The sequence below is a fragment of the Gopherus evgoodei genome, chromosome 9 (genome assembly GCF_007399415.2).
Source record: "Gopherus evgoodei ecotype Sinaloan lineage chromosome 9, rGopEvg1_v1.p, whole genome shotgun sequence".
Classification (NCBI taxonomy): domain Eukaryota; kingdom Metazoa; phylum Chordata; order Testudines; family Testudinidae; genus Gopherus; species Gopherus evgoodei.
In genome coordinates this window covers 56,949,805-56,970,426 of record NC_044330.1, presented here as the reverse complement: position 1 = coordinate 56,970,426, position 20,622 = coordinate 56,949,805, and the positions used below count along the sequence as shown (strand labels likewise).

General features: G+C 46.1%; 2 protein-coding genes across 10 annotated transcripts in view; one reads left to right on the top strand and one right to left on the bottom strand.

Annotated features, from left to right (window-relative positions):
- BOK (BCL2 family apoptosis regulator BOK) overlaps positions 1-11,487 on the top strand; it is a 36,854-nt gene extending 25,367 nt beyond the window's left edge. For 3 of the 4 annotated variants that reach the window (XM_030576639.1, XM_030576637.1, XM_030576636.1), the window contains 2 exons: positions 2,642-2,805; positions 11,162-11,487. In XM_030576639.1, the coding sequence (XP_030432499.1) occupies positions 2,642-2,805; positions 11,162-11,287 (290 nt within the window). In that variant the 3' untranslated portion in view covers positions 11,288-11,487. The remainder of the gene's footprint in view (positions 1-2,641; positions 2,806-11,161) is intronic. The other variant, XM_030576638.1, reaches the window with a different exon arrangement.
- The window catches only part of THAP4 (THAP domain containing 4), a 139,448-nt gene that overhangs the window by 58,152 nt on the left and 60,674 nt on the right, over positions 1-20,622 (bottom strand). For 2 of the 6 annotated variants that reach the window (XM_030576621.1, XM_030576623.1), the window contains one exon: positions 18,240-18,552. The exons of 3 other annotated variants lie outside the window; for them this stretch is intronic. In XM_030576621.1, coding sequence (XP_030432481.1) covers positions 18,433-18,552 — 120 coding nt within the window. In that variant the 3' untranslated portion in view covers positions 18,240-18,432. One more of the 6 variants, XM_030576625.1, reaches the window with a different exon arrangement.

The window sequence follows — 20,622 nt, the reverse complement described above, 5'->3', positions numbered from 1 at the left end:
CAACACTCAGTTGAAGGGGACAAATAAGCAGGCTGGTAGCAGGGCCTGAGTGAGGGAAGATATCAGCATCTTAAGGGCGTAACTGGCTCCTACTACTTCAGTTGACTGCCTGTTCTCCTCAAGTGGGTTCAGGAAAGCAGCAGGAAGCTCCCTGAGAAGCTGGTGTTAGTTAGTCCAGGCTCCTGGAGGTGCTAGAGAGGTACATAAGAGGCTCCTCCTCCTCTCTCTCCCTGCAGCTCCTGCTGCTTTCTGTTATTCCCTCTCACCTTTTCTCCTGCCTGCCTGTTATGTCTCGTGTGCCCTCCTTCCTCCGCACAGCACTTCACCATCTCTGTGCATCTAGAGCAGAGAGAATACGTATGCACCAGCAGCAGACACCATTTTCTACACTCTGGGTCTGAGTGGGGCTCCCCTACAGTGTGGCACCTGAGGGGGCTGCCTCAATTTGCCTCATGGTAAGGCCAGCCCTGCCTGTAGGTCCCTTTTGGTCACTGGGTAGAATTATCACAGGGACCTCTTGTTGAAATTCACATGCTGTGTAATGGAGTGGAGTAAATGGAGAGGAGAGAAGAGGAACTCCAATGTAAAAAGCAAGACAGACTCCTCCTGAATATGTCTCTAGCTCTCCAGTGTCTCAGGTGCTGGTGGCTTTGGAAGCACTCTGAAGGCAAGAGGTGGAGCTCTCTGCAGCAGAAATGCTGCACCAGCCAACGCATGTTTCATAATTTGCTTTCTTACTAAATGACATTTCCCTGAGCACATCCAATTTCTTGTCCCTGACTCGTCTCCTTTTCACTGCTGAAATATGTTGAATAAGATATCCTAAGATATCTCTCTCCTTTTGCATGGCTGTGTTTTCCTCCAGATCATCTTCAGGCAACAGCTTCTTTGCACGGCTTTGCACTACCGGTGCTTCACATGGGTTCTGCATGCAGCTGGGACAGGCCTTGAGCAGGCTACACAGAACTCTAGAACTGTAAAATGTCTCACCGCCTGCTTGTTAACAATTGCTATCTAAAATAATAGAATAATGGGAAAATGTTCCTCTCATTCGACTCTGAGGTTTAATGAGACAACGCCATTTTGCTGTGCTGCTTCTCTTGCATGGCTGGGAGAGGGTCAAGTTTCTGGGTCATAGTTCACCTTAATAGCACTGCAAGGGAGCTCTGGCTGTAGCTCTTCAGCATTGAGCTGTCCATCGCTGCCCACTGGCAAAGCACATGGGACTATGCCCAGTGCTGAGCTTGTGGTTGTGGAGTGCTTATCAGTAGCACTAACAGAACAGGAAGATGAATGCTGCTGGTATGACTTCTAGGGGGCACTTGCTTCTGGCAGGTCAGCCTTGCAGGAAGCTCTGCTGTCAGGGAGATTAGATAACTGACCAACATTCCACTCCCCCAACACACACATGCCCATCCCTAGGCTGTACAGTGCCATTCAAACTAGATCTAGGCATGGCACCAAAACCTTTGGGGGGTTCATTTAGTTTTCAGCATGTGGTATTGTGTGTAGGATATCCATGCCTCCTGGCACATGCTCTAGGCCCTGCATCCTTGCCTCCCTTTCAGATGAATATTGGGCCATAAGTCACGATGAAGACGTCCTCCCTCTGCAGTGTGCCAAGTTGTCATTGTGCTGCGACTGCCTGGCTGTGCGGCTTGGTCTAGCGACGTAACAGTAAAGCTATGTCTGCACTGGAGAGGTGTGGAGTACTAGCCAGGGTCTGGGCCCCTTAGCGTGCTGTAACACACTTCACATCACACACATGCTCCCAGCAGGGCACAGAGGATCACACTGCTGTTTGGCTAGGCGGTGCATTGAGCATGGCTAACCACCATGTGATCCACTCATGTAGGTTTCCACTGGTGCAGTGTGGGTATGGGTGAGAATCAATGGCATAATAGCCCCACTGGTACAGCTACTCCTCCTACTTCTGTCCCACAGTGCATCAGTCACTGCTTTGGTGGTCTGGACAGCTTTCTGTACTCTGCTGCACAGGGTCGTGTGCTGGAAGACATTTAACTGTAGAACTGGGGCTGATGTGAGATCAAAGGACATCTAGGGATGGATATGTTTTAAAGTCCTCTGCTTCTGATCTTGAAGGTGGGGCACCACTTCCCCAATCACTGCACCCAATTCACCTTAGTGTAGACCACGGGTCGGCAACCTACGGCATGGGTATTGAAGGCAGCACGCGAGCTGATTTTCAGTGGCACTCACACTGCCCAGGTCCTGCCCACCAGTCCACGGAGCTCTGCATTTTAATTTAATTTTAAATGATGCTCCTTAAACATTTTTAAAACCTTATTTACTTTACATACAACAGTAGTTTAGTTATATATTATAGACTTATAGAAAGAGACCTTCTAAAAACGTTAAAATGTATTACCGGCGCGCAAAACCTTAAATTAGAGTGAATAAATGAAGATTCGGCACACCACTTCTGAAAGGTTGCTGACTCCTGGTGTAGACTACGCTCTCCAGAGCAGGCAGATGCAGAACTGCTACTGCACCTGAACTAGGAAAGCTGCACAAACATACAGAGAGAAACTCATCTTAACTTCTAAGCAGCGTGCCTTTTGCCAGCCCCAACTCTGCAGCAAACGTGTGTGAAAATGAATGTTATCCCGTCTTCCTGCAGGAATAACTTGGGGCAAGGTCGTGTCTCTCTATGCTGTGGCTGCTGGGCTAGCTGTGGACTGCGTCAGACAGGCCCAGCCAGCAATGGTGCATACCATTGTGGACTGCCTGGGAGAGTTTGTCCGCAAGACCTTGGTGACGTGGCTGAAGAGGAGAGGCGGCTGGGTAAGAGGTGTTGAATTTCTCATGCTTGCTTTAAATTGTGAATAATTATGGGGATGTTCCCAGTGTTAGTGAAACCAAGAGTGATCCCTTAAGCTATAGCTAGGTTTTTGCAAGCTTCCCTGCCACCTGCTCCGCCAACTTACTTCAGTTCTGACCTCCGGTAGTCTCGTTTACACCAGTACTGGCCTCAGCACAGCTTTGTTCTTACATCTCAGTCCTGCCTTGAAACAACTCCGGCTATTCTAATCCTCTACTTCCTGCGCCACTCTGGCAGCCTAACTGCATACTGCCTGCAAGTACCTTTTCTCTTCCAGTCCTGAGCCTCTCTAGTGCCAGCTGCTAGTGGTCGTGAGAGTGAGCAAACTGCAGGAGTCTTGTAACATGAACATCTGCTGCTGGATCCTTCGTTCAATCTCTAGAAAAATTATTTCATCTGTAACCTGCCTGCGCAGTTCCAAAGGGGAAGGTTTAGCAAGTAAACATAACTTGTTTATGTGGCTATTAAAAACCTCTCACTTCATATCCTGGCCCAGACCCAGCTTTGTGGTGCTACCTGTATAACGAAATGTGTAACTCTTCCTGGTATAGCTGTGGTTGTCAGAGCAGTGCTAGCTACCTGCAGTTGATGTGAACAAACCCCTGCCTCTTTTCAATTCCCTGAGCCTAACAGCCCCCGCATGGGGGGTCAGAGCCCCAGCAGATGCAATCAGTAGAGTTCCACTGAATTTGCTGAAGCTAGGCTGATTTATATTAGCTGCTGGTCCCTTATTTTAAAAACTAGGAGCTATAAGTCTGACACATCAAACCAATATATTGTAACTGATGCCTGCACTCCGACTCGCAGGCTGTCTCTGACACGTGCTTGTCAATGAGTAGCTGACCCTGGGCTGGAGAAAGGTGACACTTCCCTTTAGAAGTGCAGACATGATTTCTTCCGAGCAGTGGACTGTTGCCAATCCTTTCTTCCAGACTGCACTTGTTTCCCTCAGTGTTCTTCGCCTGGACTTGGGCATTTCTGTGGGAGAAGTCCCAGCCCTGCTCACAAACTGGCCAAAATTAAACGGCCATTCCAGGAGGGCCTTTCGTCTGCTTCCTGCCCTGCCCTGCCATTCATTTGTCTTGGCACTGAATCCGAGTTTCCCCTGTGCACCCGCCTCCTTGCTCATGCACACACTAGGGATGGGGCTGCCAAGAGGGGCCACCATACTCTGTGCTGGTATAGGAAAACCCGTATGGAGACCTTGGATAGGCAGCTGAAAGACTGCAGCAGGCAGCCAGCTCCCATGCTCCCCCTTCATGGAGGGAAACAGTAATTAACCCTTTACAGCGTCACCCCACGTGGGAGGAGTTCACAGCCTCAGGAATCACCTCCAGCAGGACTCTCTTTACAAAGAAAATCCCCATGGAATATAACAAATTCCAGTTACTACAAACTAGTAACAGTAAAGAAGAGCAAGTTGCTAAACAATGTTTGCTGAATAGCAGTAAGCCAGCTAAGTGCTGTCACAACAGCTTATTGGAGCCCAGTGTGAGTGAAATAATGATTTCATTAATGGGTTTGAAACTCTCATTTCCAATGCTTTATCAGGTTAACCCTGGTTAATTTAACACTTGGCTTAAGTGCTGTTAACCAAATAATGTTTGGAAAAAAGCAGGCACCTTCCAACTTTGAAACATTTGGCTTTTCAATGCTTTGGACTGGGAAAGCAAGTTTTTTCAGGCCAAGAAGGCCTCAGACATGTAGGGGTCCCTGCTGGGAAGAGTTATTAACCAGGGGGTCTGTGAATGAGGCAATGGTTCCATCCATTGACTGGAGATACAGACCAAAGATGTTTCCATCAATGCGTTGAGTTGTAGAATAGATGGTATTCTCAGTTAGTTGTGCTGATTGGTACCTTACTCCAAGAGTAACCCTGGCAGAAACAGGCCTTCAGTTGACTTAGAGTATGCAGTGTAATGTTGGTCCCAAGATGTTAGAGAGACGAGTGGGTCTGATAAAAGATATTGCCTCATCCACCTTGTCTCTCCAATTCATAGAATAATAGAATATCAGGGTTGGATGGGACCTCAGAAGATCATCTAGTCCAACCCCCTGCTCAAAGCAGGACCAATCTCCAACTAAATCATCCCAGCCAGGGCTTTGTCAAGCCTGACCTTAAAAACCTCTAAGGAAGGAGATTCAACCACCTCCCTAGGTAACCCATTCCAGTGTGTCACCACTCTCCTAGTGAAAAAGTTTTTCCTAATAGCCAACCTAAACCTTCCCCACTGCAACTTGAGTTCATTACTCCTTGTTCTGTCATCTGCTACCACAGAGAACAGTCTAGATCCATCCTCTTTGGAACCCCCTTTCAGGTAGTTGAAAGCAGCTATCAAATTCCCCCTCACTCTTCTCTACTGTGGACTAAACAATCCCAGTTCCCTCAGCTTCTCCTCATAAATCATGTGCTCCAGCCCCCTAATCATTTTTCAGTGGTAGCCGTGTTAGTCTGTATCAGCAAAAAAACCGAGGTGTCTTTGTGGCACCTCAGAGACTAACAGATTTATTTGGGCGTAAGCTGATCTGATGAAGTGGGTTTTAGCCCATGAAAGCTTATGCCCAAATAAATTTGTTAGTCTCTAAGGTGCCACAAGGACATCTCATTTTTTTTGCTAATCATTTTGTTGCCCTCCACTGGACTCTTTCCAATTTTTCCACATCCTTCTTGTAGTGTGGGACCCAAAACTGGACACAGTACTCCAGATGAGGCCTCACCAATGTCGAATAGAGGGGAATGATCATGTCCCTCAATCTGCTGACAATGCCCCTACTTATACAGCCCAAGATGCCATTAGCCTTCTTGGCAGCAAGGGCACACTGTTGATTCATATCCAGCTTCTCATCCATTGTAACCCCTAGGTCCTTTTCTGCAGAACTGCTGCCTAGCCATTCGGTCCCTAGTCTGTAGCAGTGCATGGAATTCTTCCATTCTAAGTGGAGGACTCTGCACTTGTCCTTGTTGAATCTCATCAGATTTCTTTTGGCCCAATAGTCTAATTTGTTTAGGTCCCTCTGTATCCAATCCCTACCCTCCAGTGTATCTACCACTCCTCTCAGTTTAGTGTCATCTGCAAACTTGCTGAGGGTGCAATCCATGTCATCCTCCAGATCATTAATGATGATATTGAACAAAACCAGCTAGATACCAGCTGCCAACTAGACATGAAACCATTGATCACTACCCGTTGAGCCCGATGATCTAGCCAGCTTTCTATCTACCTTATAGTCCATTCATCCAGCTCATACTTCTTTAACTTTCCAGCAAGAATACTGTGGGGACATGATATCAAAACTTTGCTAAAGTCAAGGAATAACACGCCCACTGCTTTCCCCTCATCCATAGAGCCAGTTATCTCCTCATAGAAGGCAATTAGGTTAGTCAGGCATGACTTGCCCTTGGTGAATCCATGCTGACTGTTCCTGATCACTTTCCTCTCCTCTAAGTGTATCAGAATTGATTCCTTGAGGATTTTTCCAGGGACTGAGGTGAGACTGACTGGCCTGTAGTTCCCCAGATCCTCCTCCTTCCCTTTTTTAAAGATGGGCACTACATTAGCCTTTTTCCAGTCACCCGGGACCTCCCCCGATCACCATGAGTTTTCAAAGAAAATGGCCAATGGCTCTGCAATCACATCCACTAACTCCTTTAGCACCCTCGGATGCAGTGCATCCAGCCCTGCAGACTTGTGCTCATCCAGCTTTTCTAAATAATCTTGAACCTTCTTTCTCCACAGAGGGCTGGTCACTTCCTCCCCATGCTGTTCTGCCCAGTGCAGTAGTCTGGGAGCTGACCTTGTTCATGAAGACAGAGGCAAAAAAAGCATTGAGTACATTAGCTTTTTCCACATCCTCTGTCACTAGGTTGCCTCCCTCATTCAGTAAGGGGCCCACACTTTCCTTGACTTTCTGCTTGTTGCTAACATACCTGAAGAAACCCTTCTTATTACTCATATCATCTCTTGCTAGCTGCAACTCCAAGTGTGATTTGGCCTTCCTGATTTCACTCCTGCATGCCTGAGCAATAGTTTTATACTCCTCCCTGGCCATTTGTCCAATCTTCCACTTCTTGTAAGCTTCTTTTTTGTTTTTAAGATCAGCAAGGATTTCAGTGTTAAGCCAAGCTGGTTGCCTGCCATATTTACAATTCTTTCTAAATATTGGGATGATTTATACCTGGAACCCCATCAGGATTCTTTAAAACACAGACAGCTCTCCTGGACTCCTTTCTTCCTCATGTTATTCTCCCAGGGAAGCCTGCCCATCAGTTCCCTGAGGGAATCAAAATCTGCTTTTCTGAAGTCCAGGGTCTGTATTTTGCTGCTCTCCTTTCTTCCTTGTGTCAGGATCCTGAACTCGACCATCTCATGGTCACTGCCTCCCAGGTTCCCATCCACTTTTGCTTCCCCTACTAGTTCTTCCCTGTTTGTGAGCAGCAGGTCAAGAAGAGCTCTGCCCCTAGTTGGTTCCTCCAAGGAACCAGGAAATTGTCCCCTATACTTAACAAAAACTTCCTGGATTGTTTGTGCACCGCTGTATTGCTCTCCCAGCAGATCTCAGGGTGATTGAAGTCCCCCATGAGAACCAGGGCCTGTGATCTAGTACAGGGATCGGCAACTTTTGGCACATGGCTTGCCAGGATACGCATCCTGGTGGGCCAGACCGGTTTGTTTACTTGCTGCATCCACAGGTTTGACTGATCGCGGCTCCCACTGGCCGCGGTTCACTGTCCCAGGCCAATGGGGGCTATGGGAAGGTGTGCGGGCCGAGGAATTTGCTGGCCGCCGCTTCCTGCCACCCCTATTGGCCTGGGACGGTGAACCGCGGCCAGTGGGAGCTGCGATCAGCCAAACCTGCAGACACGGCAGGTGAAGAAACTGGCCCAGCCCACTAGGGTGCTTACCCTGGCGAGTTGCATGCCAAAGGTTGACGATCCCTGATCTAGTAACTTCTGTTAGTTGCTGGAAGAAAACCTCGTCCCCCTGGTCTGGTGGTCTACAGCAGACTCCCACCACGACATCACTCTTGTTGCTCACACTTATAAATTTAATCCAGAGACTCTCAGATTTTTCTGCAGTTTCATACTGGAGCTCTGAGCAGTCATACTGCTCTCTTACATACAATGCAACTCCTCCACCTTTTCTGCCCTGCCTGTCCCTCCTGAACAGTTTATATCCATTCATGACAGTACTCCACTCATTTGATTTATCCCACCAGGTCTCTGTTATTCCAATCACATCATATTTCATTGACTATGCCAGGACTTCCAGTTCTCCCTGCTTGTTTCCCAGATTTCTTGCATTTGTGTACAGGCACTTAAGATAACTCACTGATCATCCTGCTTTCTTAGTATGAGGCAGGAGTCCTCCCATTTTGCACTCTCCTGCTTGTGCTTCCTCCTGGCATCCCACTTCCCCACTTACCTCAGGGTTTTGGTCTCCTTCCCCCAGTGAACCTAGTTTACCACTAGTGAACCACTCTAATTGCCTTAGAGTGGCAGATTCAGGCCCTTAGTAATCTAAATTATTCAGATTAATTGCAACAACCTTTCTGCTCCTGACTGATGTTTAAATGTCACTTTGTTGAAGAGTCGTAGATACACACAGGTAGCATTGCTGCATTCAGCATGATTATATAATAAGGGCATAGGGGCATACTTAGTTGCTCATCGCACACATCAATGACATCTTACTTCTTTCCCAGTCCCCATAACAGGGGCCTCTTGGTGTTCCTCACTCCTGCCCCATTTTTATTTATTTTCTTTCTGTCAGAAAGAAGTCATTCAGGGTGTCCCCATTTTAAATTCAATTTGGGGGATAGACGGAGCTGAGATGGGGGTAGGTATTGCTATACTGGAAGGTGTTAATGGCTCCCATCAACTGCTTCTTAGATCTCTAAGCAATTACAGAAGTGGCTGAAATTGTGCTCTGCTAATCAGATGTCAGGAGCACCAAGCGTCCCCCATTTCCCTTTTCTGGTTCTTCAATTTCACCAAAATCAATAGACTTCTGCCCATTGATGCCAAGACTATTCCATGTAGTTTTGAAGTTGATGAGATGGAGCATTCAAAAATTCTCTTTAATTTACATCCAGAGAAACAAAGAAATGCCATCATCTTGAGCAGTGGTCTACAACGTGGTGCCCGCGGGCACCAAAGCGCATGCTGGGGCATTTATGTGTGCCCACCTAGTGCCCAGCAGGGGAGAGAAGCCGCAGCCCCACACCTGACAGGGACATAGAACTCAGGCTGCGAGCGTGATGTTCTCTGTTCCCAGCAGGCGCGGGGCCCACCTAGTGCCCAGCAGGGGAGACAAGCCGCGGCCCCGCACCTGCCAGGGACAGAGAACTCCAGGGCTGCAGGCTGTGGGCGCCAGTGTTCAGTCTCTGGCAGGCGCAAGGCCGCAGCTTAAGCTGGAGAGAAGCCGCAGCCCCGTGCCTGCCGGGGTCAGAGAACTCCGGGGCTGCAGGCGCATCTGTTCTCTGTCCTTGTGGCTTCTCTCCGGCTTCATATATTATGTTATATTAAATATGATACTTTTGTATTATTTAATGTACAAATACAAAATAAGCCTTGAAAAATGGTTGGCGCCCGCCACACTCTTCTGAAAACATGAATGTGCTACCGGCCACAAAAAGGTTGGGGACCACTGATCTTGAGTGTAAGACTTCACTTTGCATGGACTATAAGACTCATCTTGGAATGTAGATTTCTCACAATGCTGCACTACGGTTGCTGTTGGCACACTAGCTCTGATTTTCCTAACTCTTATGACATTAGGCACAGATGGCATTAATGTAGAGGGGTTTGCATATACCTTTACATTGTTTGGGATAGTTCATATCACAATTCCCCATGAAGGGCCCAACTTTGTTCCCATTGATGTCAGTGCCTCAACAAGCAGTGCCTTCAATAGGTGCAAACCCTACATCAATCCCTGCTCACCAGAGCTCCCTGTTAGAGTGTTGGGATACTCTAGGAATGGATGGATGGGTGTATGAAAAACTGAGGTAATCCTAAACCTGGGAGGCCAGGCTACTGGGAAAGGCAAGGGTGTGGCTATAACATAATACTTTATTTTTCTACACTGCCTTCCATCTAAGAGGCTCAGACAGCTCTTCAAACACTATTGAATTAAACCTCATAATACTTCCATGAGCTCTGTCAGCATCAGCCTAATTTTACAGATGGGGAACTCGAGGCACAGAATAAGGCCCAAACATCCCACTAGCTTTAGGTGACCAAGTTGAGCTGCACATGGAGGCTCATTTTCAAAGGTGCTGAGAGTCTGAAGCCCCCAAAGACTAAGACTGTAGCATTGTGATTAAATACTGGGCTTGTGTCATAAACTGGGCATCCCAAAATCTGTGGCCACTTCTGCAATCACTTGGGACATGTTAATTTGCTGAAGGTCACCAGGAAATCTATGGCAGAAGCAGAAAGACAATCCAGATCTCCTGACTCAGTTCACAAAGCCAGCTATTTTGCATTGCTGGAACAATCTACATTTGAGTTTTTCTCCAAAGATGCAGTTTTCTGTGCAACTCAGTCCTGTTCCAGCCCTCTAAAGGTTTTCCACTCTCACCTTTTCAGTGCTGGAAGATATCCTTTCTAACATGAATTTGCTGTTAGGTTGGTTTCCCTCTCTCTCTCTTCTCAGATCAGCTTACATTCTGCTAACTACTTAAGGATCACTCTGGGCAGCTGGTTTTGAGGTTAGTCCACATGTCTAGGAGGCATCCGTGCCAATGCACGCATGTCAACAGACAAAGCTTAAGACGGGGGGTTGATTTGGCCAACTGAGATCCAAATAAAACATTAAGGCAACAGAAAAAGTAAAAGCAATTTGAGCTGAAATTAAACAGCCCAATCTTTGGACAGAATCTGGTTGTTACTAAGGAGGCAGGAAGGTGGGTGAAGAGGGTGTTATTGAGGATGTCCTTTTTGAAAGGGGAGAGAGTTTATTTTGCTGTCACATGAGCAGAATTTTCAGCAACCCAGATGGAAGACAGTGTGAATGAAGATGGTGCAGAATGAGATGAATAAATCTTTCAGAGCTCATAGTGCCTTTAGGCATCATTTAACAGCTTACAGGAGGTGGCAATGCCAGAGATGGTGCTCATAGCACTCAAGTTGCTGCATGGAGGCACCACAGGGGAAATGGTGTTGTATTGCTGGCTGGGGGCAGTGGTGAGCCAGTCCCAGTTTCACCCAGAAAGAGGCATGGTGTGAGACAGTCTCTGAGGCCAGGATGTGCTATTGAAGGTGGTAGGGGAGAGTGTGGTTCTGTGTATTCTGATGATCTGTTTCCTTCTCCTTAGGCAGACATCACAAAATGTGTGGTGAATACTGATCCCAGCCTTCGCTCCCATTGGCTCGTGGCTGCTATTTGTAGCTTTGGTCACTTCCTGAAGGCCATCTTCTTTGTGCTGTTACCAGAGAGATGATTCCAGTCACCAAATGCGGCCCCAAGCCCCAGCTCCTCCCCCACCCAGAAGCAACAGTAACCATAGACCTTTTGATGCTGAAGAGGAGGAAAAGAAGAGAGGCTGGGACCAACAGAAACATTTCTCTCCTCTCCCTTCAGCAGGGAGCAGCTACCCAACTGTAAACATCCTTTCCTCTGTGACAGGAGGCTTCTCTCACACTCAGGGCTTGTCTACATCAGAAAGTTGCAGCGCTGGTGAGGGAGTTACAGCGCTGCAACTTTGAGAGTGTCCACATCTGCAGGGCATCACCAGCGCTGCAACTCCCTGTTTGCAGCGCTGGCCGTACTCCCGTTTTGTCTCGGGTGTAGAGGATCCAGCGCTGGTGATCCAGCGCTGGTAATGCAATGTAGACACTCACCAGCGCTTTTCTTGACCTCCGTGGAAGGAGGAAGCCTCTGGTAATCAAGCTGGTTTCCTTTCCCGGTTTGCTCTCTCGGTCCCGGAGCCAGCCAGCAAACCGCAGGGAAGGAGACCTGCTTGCTCGGGGTTCCAGGACCGAGAGAGCAAACCGGGAACGCCGCGGTTTGCTCTCTCGGTCCCGGAGCCAGCCAGCAAACCGCGGGGAAGGAGACCTGCTTGCTCGGGGTTCCGGGACCGAGAGAGCAAACCGGGAAAGGAAACCAGCTTCGCCGCGGTTTGCTCTCTCGGTCCCGGAACCCCGAGCAAGCAGGTCTCCTTCCCCGCGGTTTGCTGGCTGGCTCCGGGACCGAGAGAGCAAACCGCGGCGTTCCCGGTTTGCTCTCTCGGTCCCGGAACCCCGAGCAAGCAGGTCTCCTTCCCCGCGGTTTGCTGGCTGGCTCCGGGACCGAGAGAGCAAACCGCGGCGTTCCCGGTTTGCTCTCTCGGTCCCGGAACCCCGAGCAAGCAGGTCTCCTTCCCCGCGGTTTGCTGGCTGGCTCCGGGACCGAGAGAGCAAACCGCGGCGTTCCCGGTTTGCTCTCTCGGTCCCGGAACCCCGAGCAAGCAGGTCTCCTTCCCCGCGGTTTGCTGGCTGGCTCCGGGACCGAGAGAGCAAACCGCGGCGTTCCCGGTTTGCTCTCTCGGTCCCGGAACCCCGAGCAAGCAGGTCTCCTTCCCTGCGGTTTGCTGGCTGGCTCCGGGACCGAGAGAGCAAACCGCGGCGAAGCTGGTTTCCTTTCCCGGTTTGCTCTCTCGGTCCCGGAACCCCCCTTGAAGCCGCCCAACAGCGCTGCAGTGTGGCCACATCTAACACCACTTGCAGCGCTGGTTGCTGTAAGTGTGGCCACTCTGCAGCGCTGGCCCTATACAGCTGTACTAATACAGCTGTAACAACCAGCGCTGCAAAATTTTAGATGTAGACATGGCCTCAGAGTAATCCTTTGCAGCCCTTGTTCTCCTTGGTGACTTCTACATGGCCAGGTCAAAGCCCATCCCAGGGCAGACTGATGGGCTAAACTCTTACTTTTGTGTGGTGTGGATATTCATATGTGTATTTATTTTCTGGTCATGCCACACACTTGCACTTTTGTATCAGGGAAACTGGGGGGACATGGAGATTGTATCAGAGGAAAAAAATGTGTCCCTCACTTGAAAGATAGATTGTCCCTTTAATTCCCATAGTCCTCTTTGTTAGGCTCTTCTCAGAATATCAGTGGCTAATGCAGTCTTCACCTCTGTACCAAGCCTGACTATTGTGCCCTTGTGCATGGTACATTGTGGTTGTGGGGATACCTTTGTAGGCTGTGAAGTGGTGGATTATTGACTGAGCTGCCCTCTTTAACTGATGCCCCTGCTAAAGTAATTTACAAAAAGTTGTGACTTTGGGAGTATAAGGGCTACCAGAACAACTCAATCTGGGGGATACGGCATGCTTTAACTGACCAACTTGCTGTATTGTAACAAAGAATTGCAAAGGGGAAAGCAGGGGCAGAGACTGTTTAGAAATCAGTCAGTGTGATTTACACAGCTGAACAAAATGAAGGGAGCAAAGCATCACTTCTCACATGACAGCTTTGTTTGAGCACTATAATGAGGATGATTTTTTTCTCTAGGAGATTCAGATGGAGCCAAAGAACAAGAGCATATAAGTACAATGTGGGGTGGGAGGAATGTGGAGAAAAGTCATTTGAGCAGCATGTTGTGAATGGGAAAAACTGTATCAAGAGTGACAAATGTTTCTTCTTTAGCAAATTATAAAGTCTGACTTGCAATTTTATCTTGTGATAGACAATAAAAATAGATGGAGTTTGGCTTCTGTGAACTAATGTGGTGATTTTTAAACAAATACAAGAACAGTCTAAAGTGGTGCAGAGAGAGACATACACTCAGGCCAGCTCACTGCTGGTGAAAAAGGGTATTTAACATGTTAAAACTACAATTTGCCTTGTCTGCACTGGGATTTTATACATTAGCTGGGTGAAGTAAATGCAGAGCTCCCTTTTGTGGTTTACCACAGCCAGCTAACCTGTTAAAACTACAGTGTGCCTGGTTCAATTCACATTAGTTAACACATCTTAAAAAAAATCTTTGTCCCCAAAGGTGTAATGGCTGAGTAGTCTCAGCTGAACTGCCCTGCCAACAGATTAGTCCTGGGTCAAGATCCTGCCAGCTGCCTTGCTCCTAAGGCTAGAACTACAAACTAGTTTCTCTGGAGTAGGAACATGCATGAATATTGGGGAGGTGGATGTTTTTATCCTATATTTATATGGGCAAAATGGCATTTTCCCTTCTGAAGGTGTGAAAACTCATGGAGTTCTGGGCTTGAAGAAAGTAAACAGCATTCTTCTGGCTGCCTCCACATAATAAAAGGAGTAACTCACATCACACTCCTTCTACAGAATCTGCATGCAGCCGTATGTATGCCTTGTTTACACTGGAAAGGGTTTGCAGGTAGAGCTATACCAGAACCCCTCCCAGTGTAGACATCGCACTCCAGCAAGAGTTCTTGTGCGACTACTCATTATATCAATTCCCCCCAACAAGACATGGACAAAAGGACTTTTTTTTGTTGAAAGCACGGCATCTACACTAGGATTATTGCCAGTGCAACGGTGTCAGTTAGGGATGTGATTATTTTTTCACATTCCTAACAGACAGCTATGCCAGCAAAAATTTTAAATGTAGACCTGGCCTAGGATTGTCATAGGTTGAGCTAGCTAACATTTAAAGGCTGGTCTAAATGTTGTTTTTGTATTGCTAGAACTGTCTGTTCAGAAGTAGATCTAGTAAAGGCAGTACAATGTCTCAGTGGGGAGACAGTTCTACTGGTATAAAGTGCTTATCAGTACAGCTCATTCCCTTAAATGTACAGTAAACTTTGGTTTCTAAACCAAGAGTTAGAATGGTACAAAATCTGTAGACCAGCTCCACATCACCAGTAATACCTAGGCCACCCACCAGGCTTTAACTCAACTAATTCAGCATGTCATAAAATACAACCTGCCTTTTTTTGTCTTGACTAGCATTTTAACCCAATCCAGCACTGCACCATTAAATTTTTGTCTAGATTAGGAGTTAGAGGCTGCTTTGAATTACAATGCTGCAGGCTACAGATGTGTTGTAAGTAAAGCACTAGCACAAAGGAAAAATGCAGTAAATTAAGGCACTTGATGAGTTAAATGCACCAATTAAGGCAGTATAACAAAAAGATAAGAATAATCAAACAAACTAGCATTGCTCAAGAGGAATGTGTGTGGGTGGGAGGTGGAGGTTATATATACAGGCAGCCAGTGATTAAAACAGGAAACACTGCTGATAGTGATGTGATACAGAGGGGCATTCTACCAATCTTGTTTTGAGAAGAGCTCCAGAAAGGATTTTTTTTTAACTCACCTGTATCTAAAATCTGCCTTGGTGCATAAAATACATCTTCTATTAAAGTCCATGGAGCGCCCCCCCCCACCCATGGGACTACAGGCAGCACTTGCCCGTGCAAGGGGAGTTTTTGACAGGAGCAGACATAGGAGGAGCATCCTCACTGAAAGAGGTGTGAAAACTCACTCTGGGGAGGAAAATCTGGTTTTGCAGTTAACAGGGAATTTGTAAAGGTGTTTTCCCTGAACTCCAATCCTTGAAGTAGTGGACTGTGACTTTACAATCACACTCTTCTCACATTACATGGTCCCTGAACCAAGTGCAACAGACCCTCCTGCAAGTGCCATTGTTCATCTTTCACCTAACATTTTAAGCTAGCATCATATTACTTCCAGTCTACTTTGTGCAGCTGCTGCTAAGCTGGGAATCTCTTATCCGGAAAAACTATGCACAATAGGACTCAGTAGAGTTATTTTAACCAACAGCTCTCAGGGAATCGCAGAACATGTTCCACAGCAGACTCTCTTCTCTCTTCCTTCTCTGGGACTGGAGGTTTTGGAGCAGTAATAATGCTTATGCAGTTGCTCCTGAGGCCAATACTGTGCAGCGCTTCATACCCCATGCAGTAACGTATGGACAATAATACTTGTTAGTGAAACAGATGTTACACCTGCAGTAGTGCACAATATGACAGTTATACTGCAATGCCCTGATACAGCAAGATGCTTAAGTCCTACACTGTTCAAATAATAATATTCAGGTACAGTGAGGTATTCTTCCTTATTTGGGGTGAGAAGAAGGTTACTCCTGGTTTCCTGGTTTAAAATTTCAGGGTGTGTTGTTAAGTGATTGGTAAGGGTACCTAGAGTGTTGGGGAATTTCTTTAATTTATTTAGCTTAATAAAAAAAGGAGTAAGTTGTATGTATTATTAGTATTAATAATTTGCTTTCCATTGAAAACCTGATACTGATGAGTCATCATCCAACTTATTTGTAAATAATAATTAAAAAATTCCACTGTACATTTCTTATCTGTGGTCCTTAGCCAGAAGAGCTTCCTGTGATTCACGAGCCGGTTGGGAAATGCTTATTCTTCCCCATGCCACATGAAAAACTGACAAAAAGTAAAGTTTTGTTTTGTCAATTTTCTGCACTCTTGATGAAAATCCAAACCCCAGTAATTTTCATTTTTGAAGTCTCTCGGTGAAACTCCCAATATTTGGCCAATGGAAATTGTTTTGTAAAAGCTGAAGAGCCATTTTCAGTCCAGCATCTTTCAACAGCAATATTCTGACCAGCTCTCATCTTGAGGTGGATCAAACACCTCAATGGCTGCACACCACCCCCAAACTCGTACTGGTTGTAGACTCTCTACTCCAAGCTCCATCAAAGCAGCTACGAGAGCTAAACTGACCGTATCTTTTCTACACAGGAGAGAGATGAGATTTGCTTTATTTTCCCTATTGTTAATTAATCAGAAAAACTGGAAAGGAATACAGTTATCAGACCTGCAATTTCATTATCTGGATGGAGCACAGCACAAGGGGACAAGGGAGAAAGAGTTCAGAGCTCATGTAAAATCTTAACTCCAAACTTCCTCACTTTCCATTTTCTTTCCTTCTCTCTTTCTTTTTAAAGAAATACTGAAAATCTAAACCTAAGTCTACTTTTAAAAATATCCTTATGAGAATGTACAAAGCCAGTAAGGCCAATTAAAATGAATAAAAAATTGTGTCCAAATCCTGCCTAGATGACTTTGAGAATCTCAGTCTAACAGCACGTTTATTAACCTATCCCAGAGTTCTCTTGATTTATAATTTCTTTAAGTTTTTATTTTTAAACTAAGTATTTATGATCATTGGTATGTAAAAATTTGCTGTTGATGGGTTAGTTTCTTAGAGATGTGCTATGAAGACTATACATGCTATTCAATTAAACACAGTAAAATGTAGTATTCAAATCCAATATGGTTCTGGCAGCATCTGTAACCATCTTGAACCCAAGTGGTTTGGCAGATAGAGCTTAAAACCTCCCAAAAGAGTATAACCTCTTTGAATCCAAACATCGTGCCCCCCCCCCGGGGGCTTAAAAATGGCTGGCACAACTGTACACAAGTCTTTGGTGAATTTTATACAATCCTCCATAACCTGACAGTGTGATAAATGTTCAGATAAAATCTGTAGGGAATAAATACCTATTACAACAAACAGCCAGACTTACCAAAATTAGGCCCATGCCATACAGCTCATCAAGAAATCTTGAATAAAATTCATTTGAAATGTTTAGGCAAAGTTATAGCTTCCCCTCTCATATAAAGTGAGTTACAATTTTTTCAGTATCATGTCTCAGAAAACTTTGTCTGATTCGTCTTCCCCACACCAAAAACTGCCTCATGTGTATTAAGGCTTTAATTTTAGATCCACATTTATTTCTATTGCACAAAGACCTGCTGATATTTCTAATATTATATATCAGCTAAATCAAAGGCTCAACCATGACATCAAGGTCACTGAAAATGCTGCAGGAATTAGTTCCTCATTATTTAAAGGTTCTGGTGCTTTTCTTTATCATGTGCCTGTCAATGTGAGTTTTATTGTGTTCCGCATTTAAGTTAGAGAAGTCGTGGCTCATATCTCCAGAGCTCCCTCCATCCTGTACTGGGAAGGGACTTTTTCTGGGACTGACCAAAACTCACTGAGGGCAATGGAATGACTCCTAGTGATTCAGATCAGATCCTCTATGGGCTTCATCCTGCTAGCTACTCAGCCCCCTCTAGTCTGACTGAAGTAAAGAGGGTGAGGGTATTTGCCACCTCTGGGTGGTTGCTGAGTACCTTGCAGGTTTTGGCCCCAGGGCAGTTCTCTCTGTCCCACAGTAGGAGGTGTTCTACTTTAGCCTGTATTGCGTTACATGGAATGGAGAGTTCTGTCTGTCACACCCTGTATTGCTGCTGCTGCTTTTATCTTCCTGTTTTGTTTTTGTGGCGATGCGTTTAGATCATATAAAAGATTAGAAGGCTGAATCTGCCAGCCCTCCTAACTCTCTAGGGAACAGGCCTGAGAAATCCCTTGTTTAATCACTGCCAGAGCAGAGGAATTTACGGCCCGCACAGCAATAAGGTCCAAAGCCACAGCCATAAAAATAAAGGCTTTTTATTTGTTTTTTATATATACCATTACAGAAACATCTGCATAACATTCCCAACAGCATGTGTAGCTCACCTGCCTCCCCCTCCTGTAATCAGGTGTGAATGTGGGTCACCAAGATAGGCTTCTGTCCTTAGGCTCCAGGCTCCGCCTTTTCTGCGGGGAAACCCTACTCTCCTATTTTTAAGGTGTCACCTTTTTGTAGGTAATGTGAAGGTGCTGAGTCATTGGCTGCGCAGTGGTTGCCATGGAGACGGTCTGTTCTAGTTTCCCATCGGAATTGAGCCTAAATTTTCTGGTAATCTGAGAGGGAAATAAACACACACAGCCCTTTATTTTGTTCTGGTTAGCATTTTTTTTTTAAATGAAGTAAACCAACATCTGGGGCTAGAATAAGCTTAGTTCTTATTTCCTTAGTTGAAAGTTACTGGCCCAGCCCTTCTCATGTCTGACAGACTTCCACAGGCAAAATCTTAAGGACTGCTGCAATACTCCCTTCCCTGTGCCCCCAAATAGGTTGGTTTATTACAAGAGCACCTGGCGAAACTGGGAATAATCACAATGTACCCTCCAATAAAGCAGAGAGCAACTTTCTAAGAGAAAGCACTTCTGTCAGAACGATGGCTGCTACTGTACTGCACAGCTGAGTCCTACGCTGAGAACAGTGTACACTGAGAGGGATGGACTGAAGTACAGCTGACAAAATGTATTAATGCAGATGGAAAATAAGAAAATATGCCAGTCATCAAACAGAAACAAACACACTAATAAACAGACTGTGTTAGCAGCAGCCATTAGGGCTTTGGCCATTCTTACCTCATTTCCAGTTTGCTAAATTTCAAATACAAATCACTGCCTCTGACAGAAAATGAATGCTCACACAAAGCAAAGCCAAATTCCATCTCTGATGATTATTAGCAGCAAACCCCAACGTACTCTGTAACAAGCTGGACCTAAACTGTGCAGCAGACAGCTGGGGCAGACTGGAAATTATGAAATAGCTTCATTTACATGAAAACATTAGGCCTGTAATTAAGACAATTAATAAAACTCAGTACAGCAGCTCCCTAGGTTAGTTATTTTGACATCACATTCACACACTGGCAGCTTTCAGTACGTCCAAAAGTTTTGTGTAGACCATGATTAATTGCACTAAAGAAATCATCGGGGGAAGCTGGACATTTGGGCAGCTGAGGGGGAAGCAGTCTGGCCCAACTCGTCAAAGGTATTTAGAATTTTAAATTAGAAACGGTGACAGACCCAGACCAGTGGGGTACAGGAGTCTGGTAGAGGGCAAATATGCTGGTCAAGGGATGAGTAGTTTTCTATTCCCTGAGTGACCAGAGCAACGGCTGCACTAGAGTAATCAGGAACCTGCTAGAACCAGTTAAGGCGGACAGGCTGATTAGATCACCTGCAGCCAACCAAGGCAGGCTAATCAGGGCACCTGGGTTTAAAAAGGAGCTCACCCCAGTCAGGTAAGGAGGAGCCAGAGGAGAGGAAGTGTGTGAGAGGAGCTGGGAGCAAGAGGCACAAGGAGCTGAGAGTGAGAGGGTGGGCTGGTGGAGGACTAAGGAGTACAAGTGTTATCAGACACCAGGAGGAAGATCCTGTGGTGAGGATAAAGAAGGTGTTTGGAAGAGGCCATGGGGAAGTAGCCCAGGGAGCTGTAGCTGTCATGCAGCTGTTACAGGAGGTACTATACACAGCTGCAATCTGCAGGGCCCTGGGCTGGAATCTGGAGTAGAAGGCGGGCCCGGGTTCCTCCTAACTCCTGATCTGACACAGGAGGAGTTGATCCAGACTGTGCGGAAGATCACTGAGGTGAGCAAATCTGCCAGTAAATGCAGGACCCACCAAGGCAGAGGAGGAACTTTGTCACAAAACCTAAATCCCTTTGAGGAGTTGGGCCTTTGGGATTAAACACATTATCTTCTGCTAAAATGATCAGCAGTGAAATAGTTAAAATTGACACTTCATTCATCTCATTTGTAGTAGTGTCACTGGTGTAATATGGGGTAAGCCACATCAGTGCAGAGCATATACATGGGGACCTGGCACTGCTGTAGCTACACTGCCACAAGTATCCCTAGTATACACAGGCTTAGATCAGAGATTTAACCCATTGAGTTGAACAGGGCAGTTTACATTTCTCAGAGCTATTGTTTCAGACTGTAAGCAGACTCAGGAAGATGCACTGTATTGGTTTACATCTTCAAGGTACTGTAAAGGCTTCCTTCAAGTCAGTGAGCTACACTAGCATAAAACTGGTGCAAGAGAGTGGGGAATTAGGCCCATGATTTTGAAAGCTTTGATCCTGGAGAACAATTCTGCAGCAAGAGGTGGAATATATGGAGCTGCAGCTGTGGATTC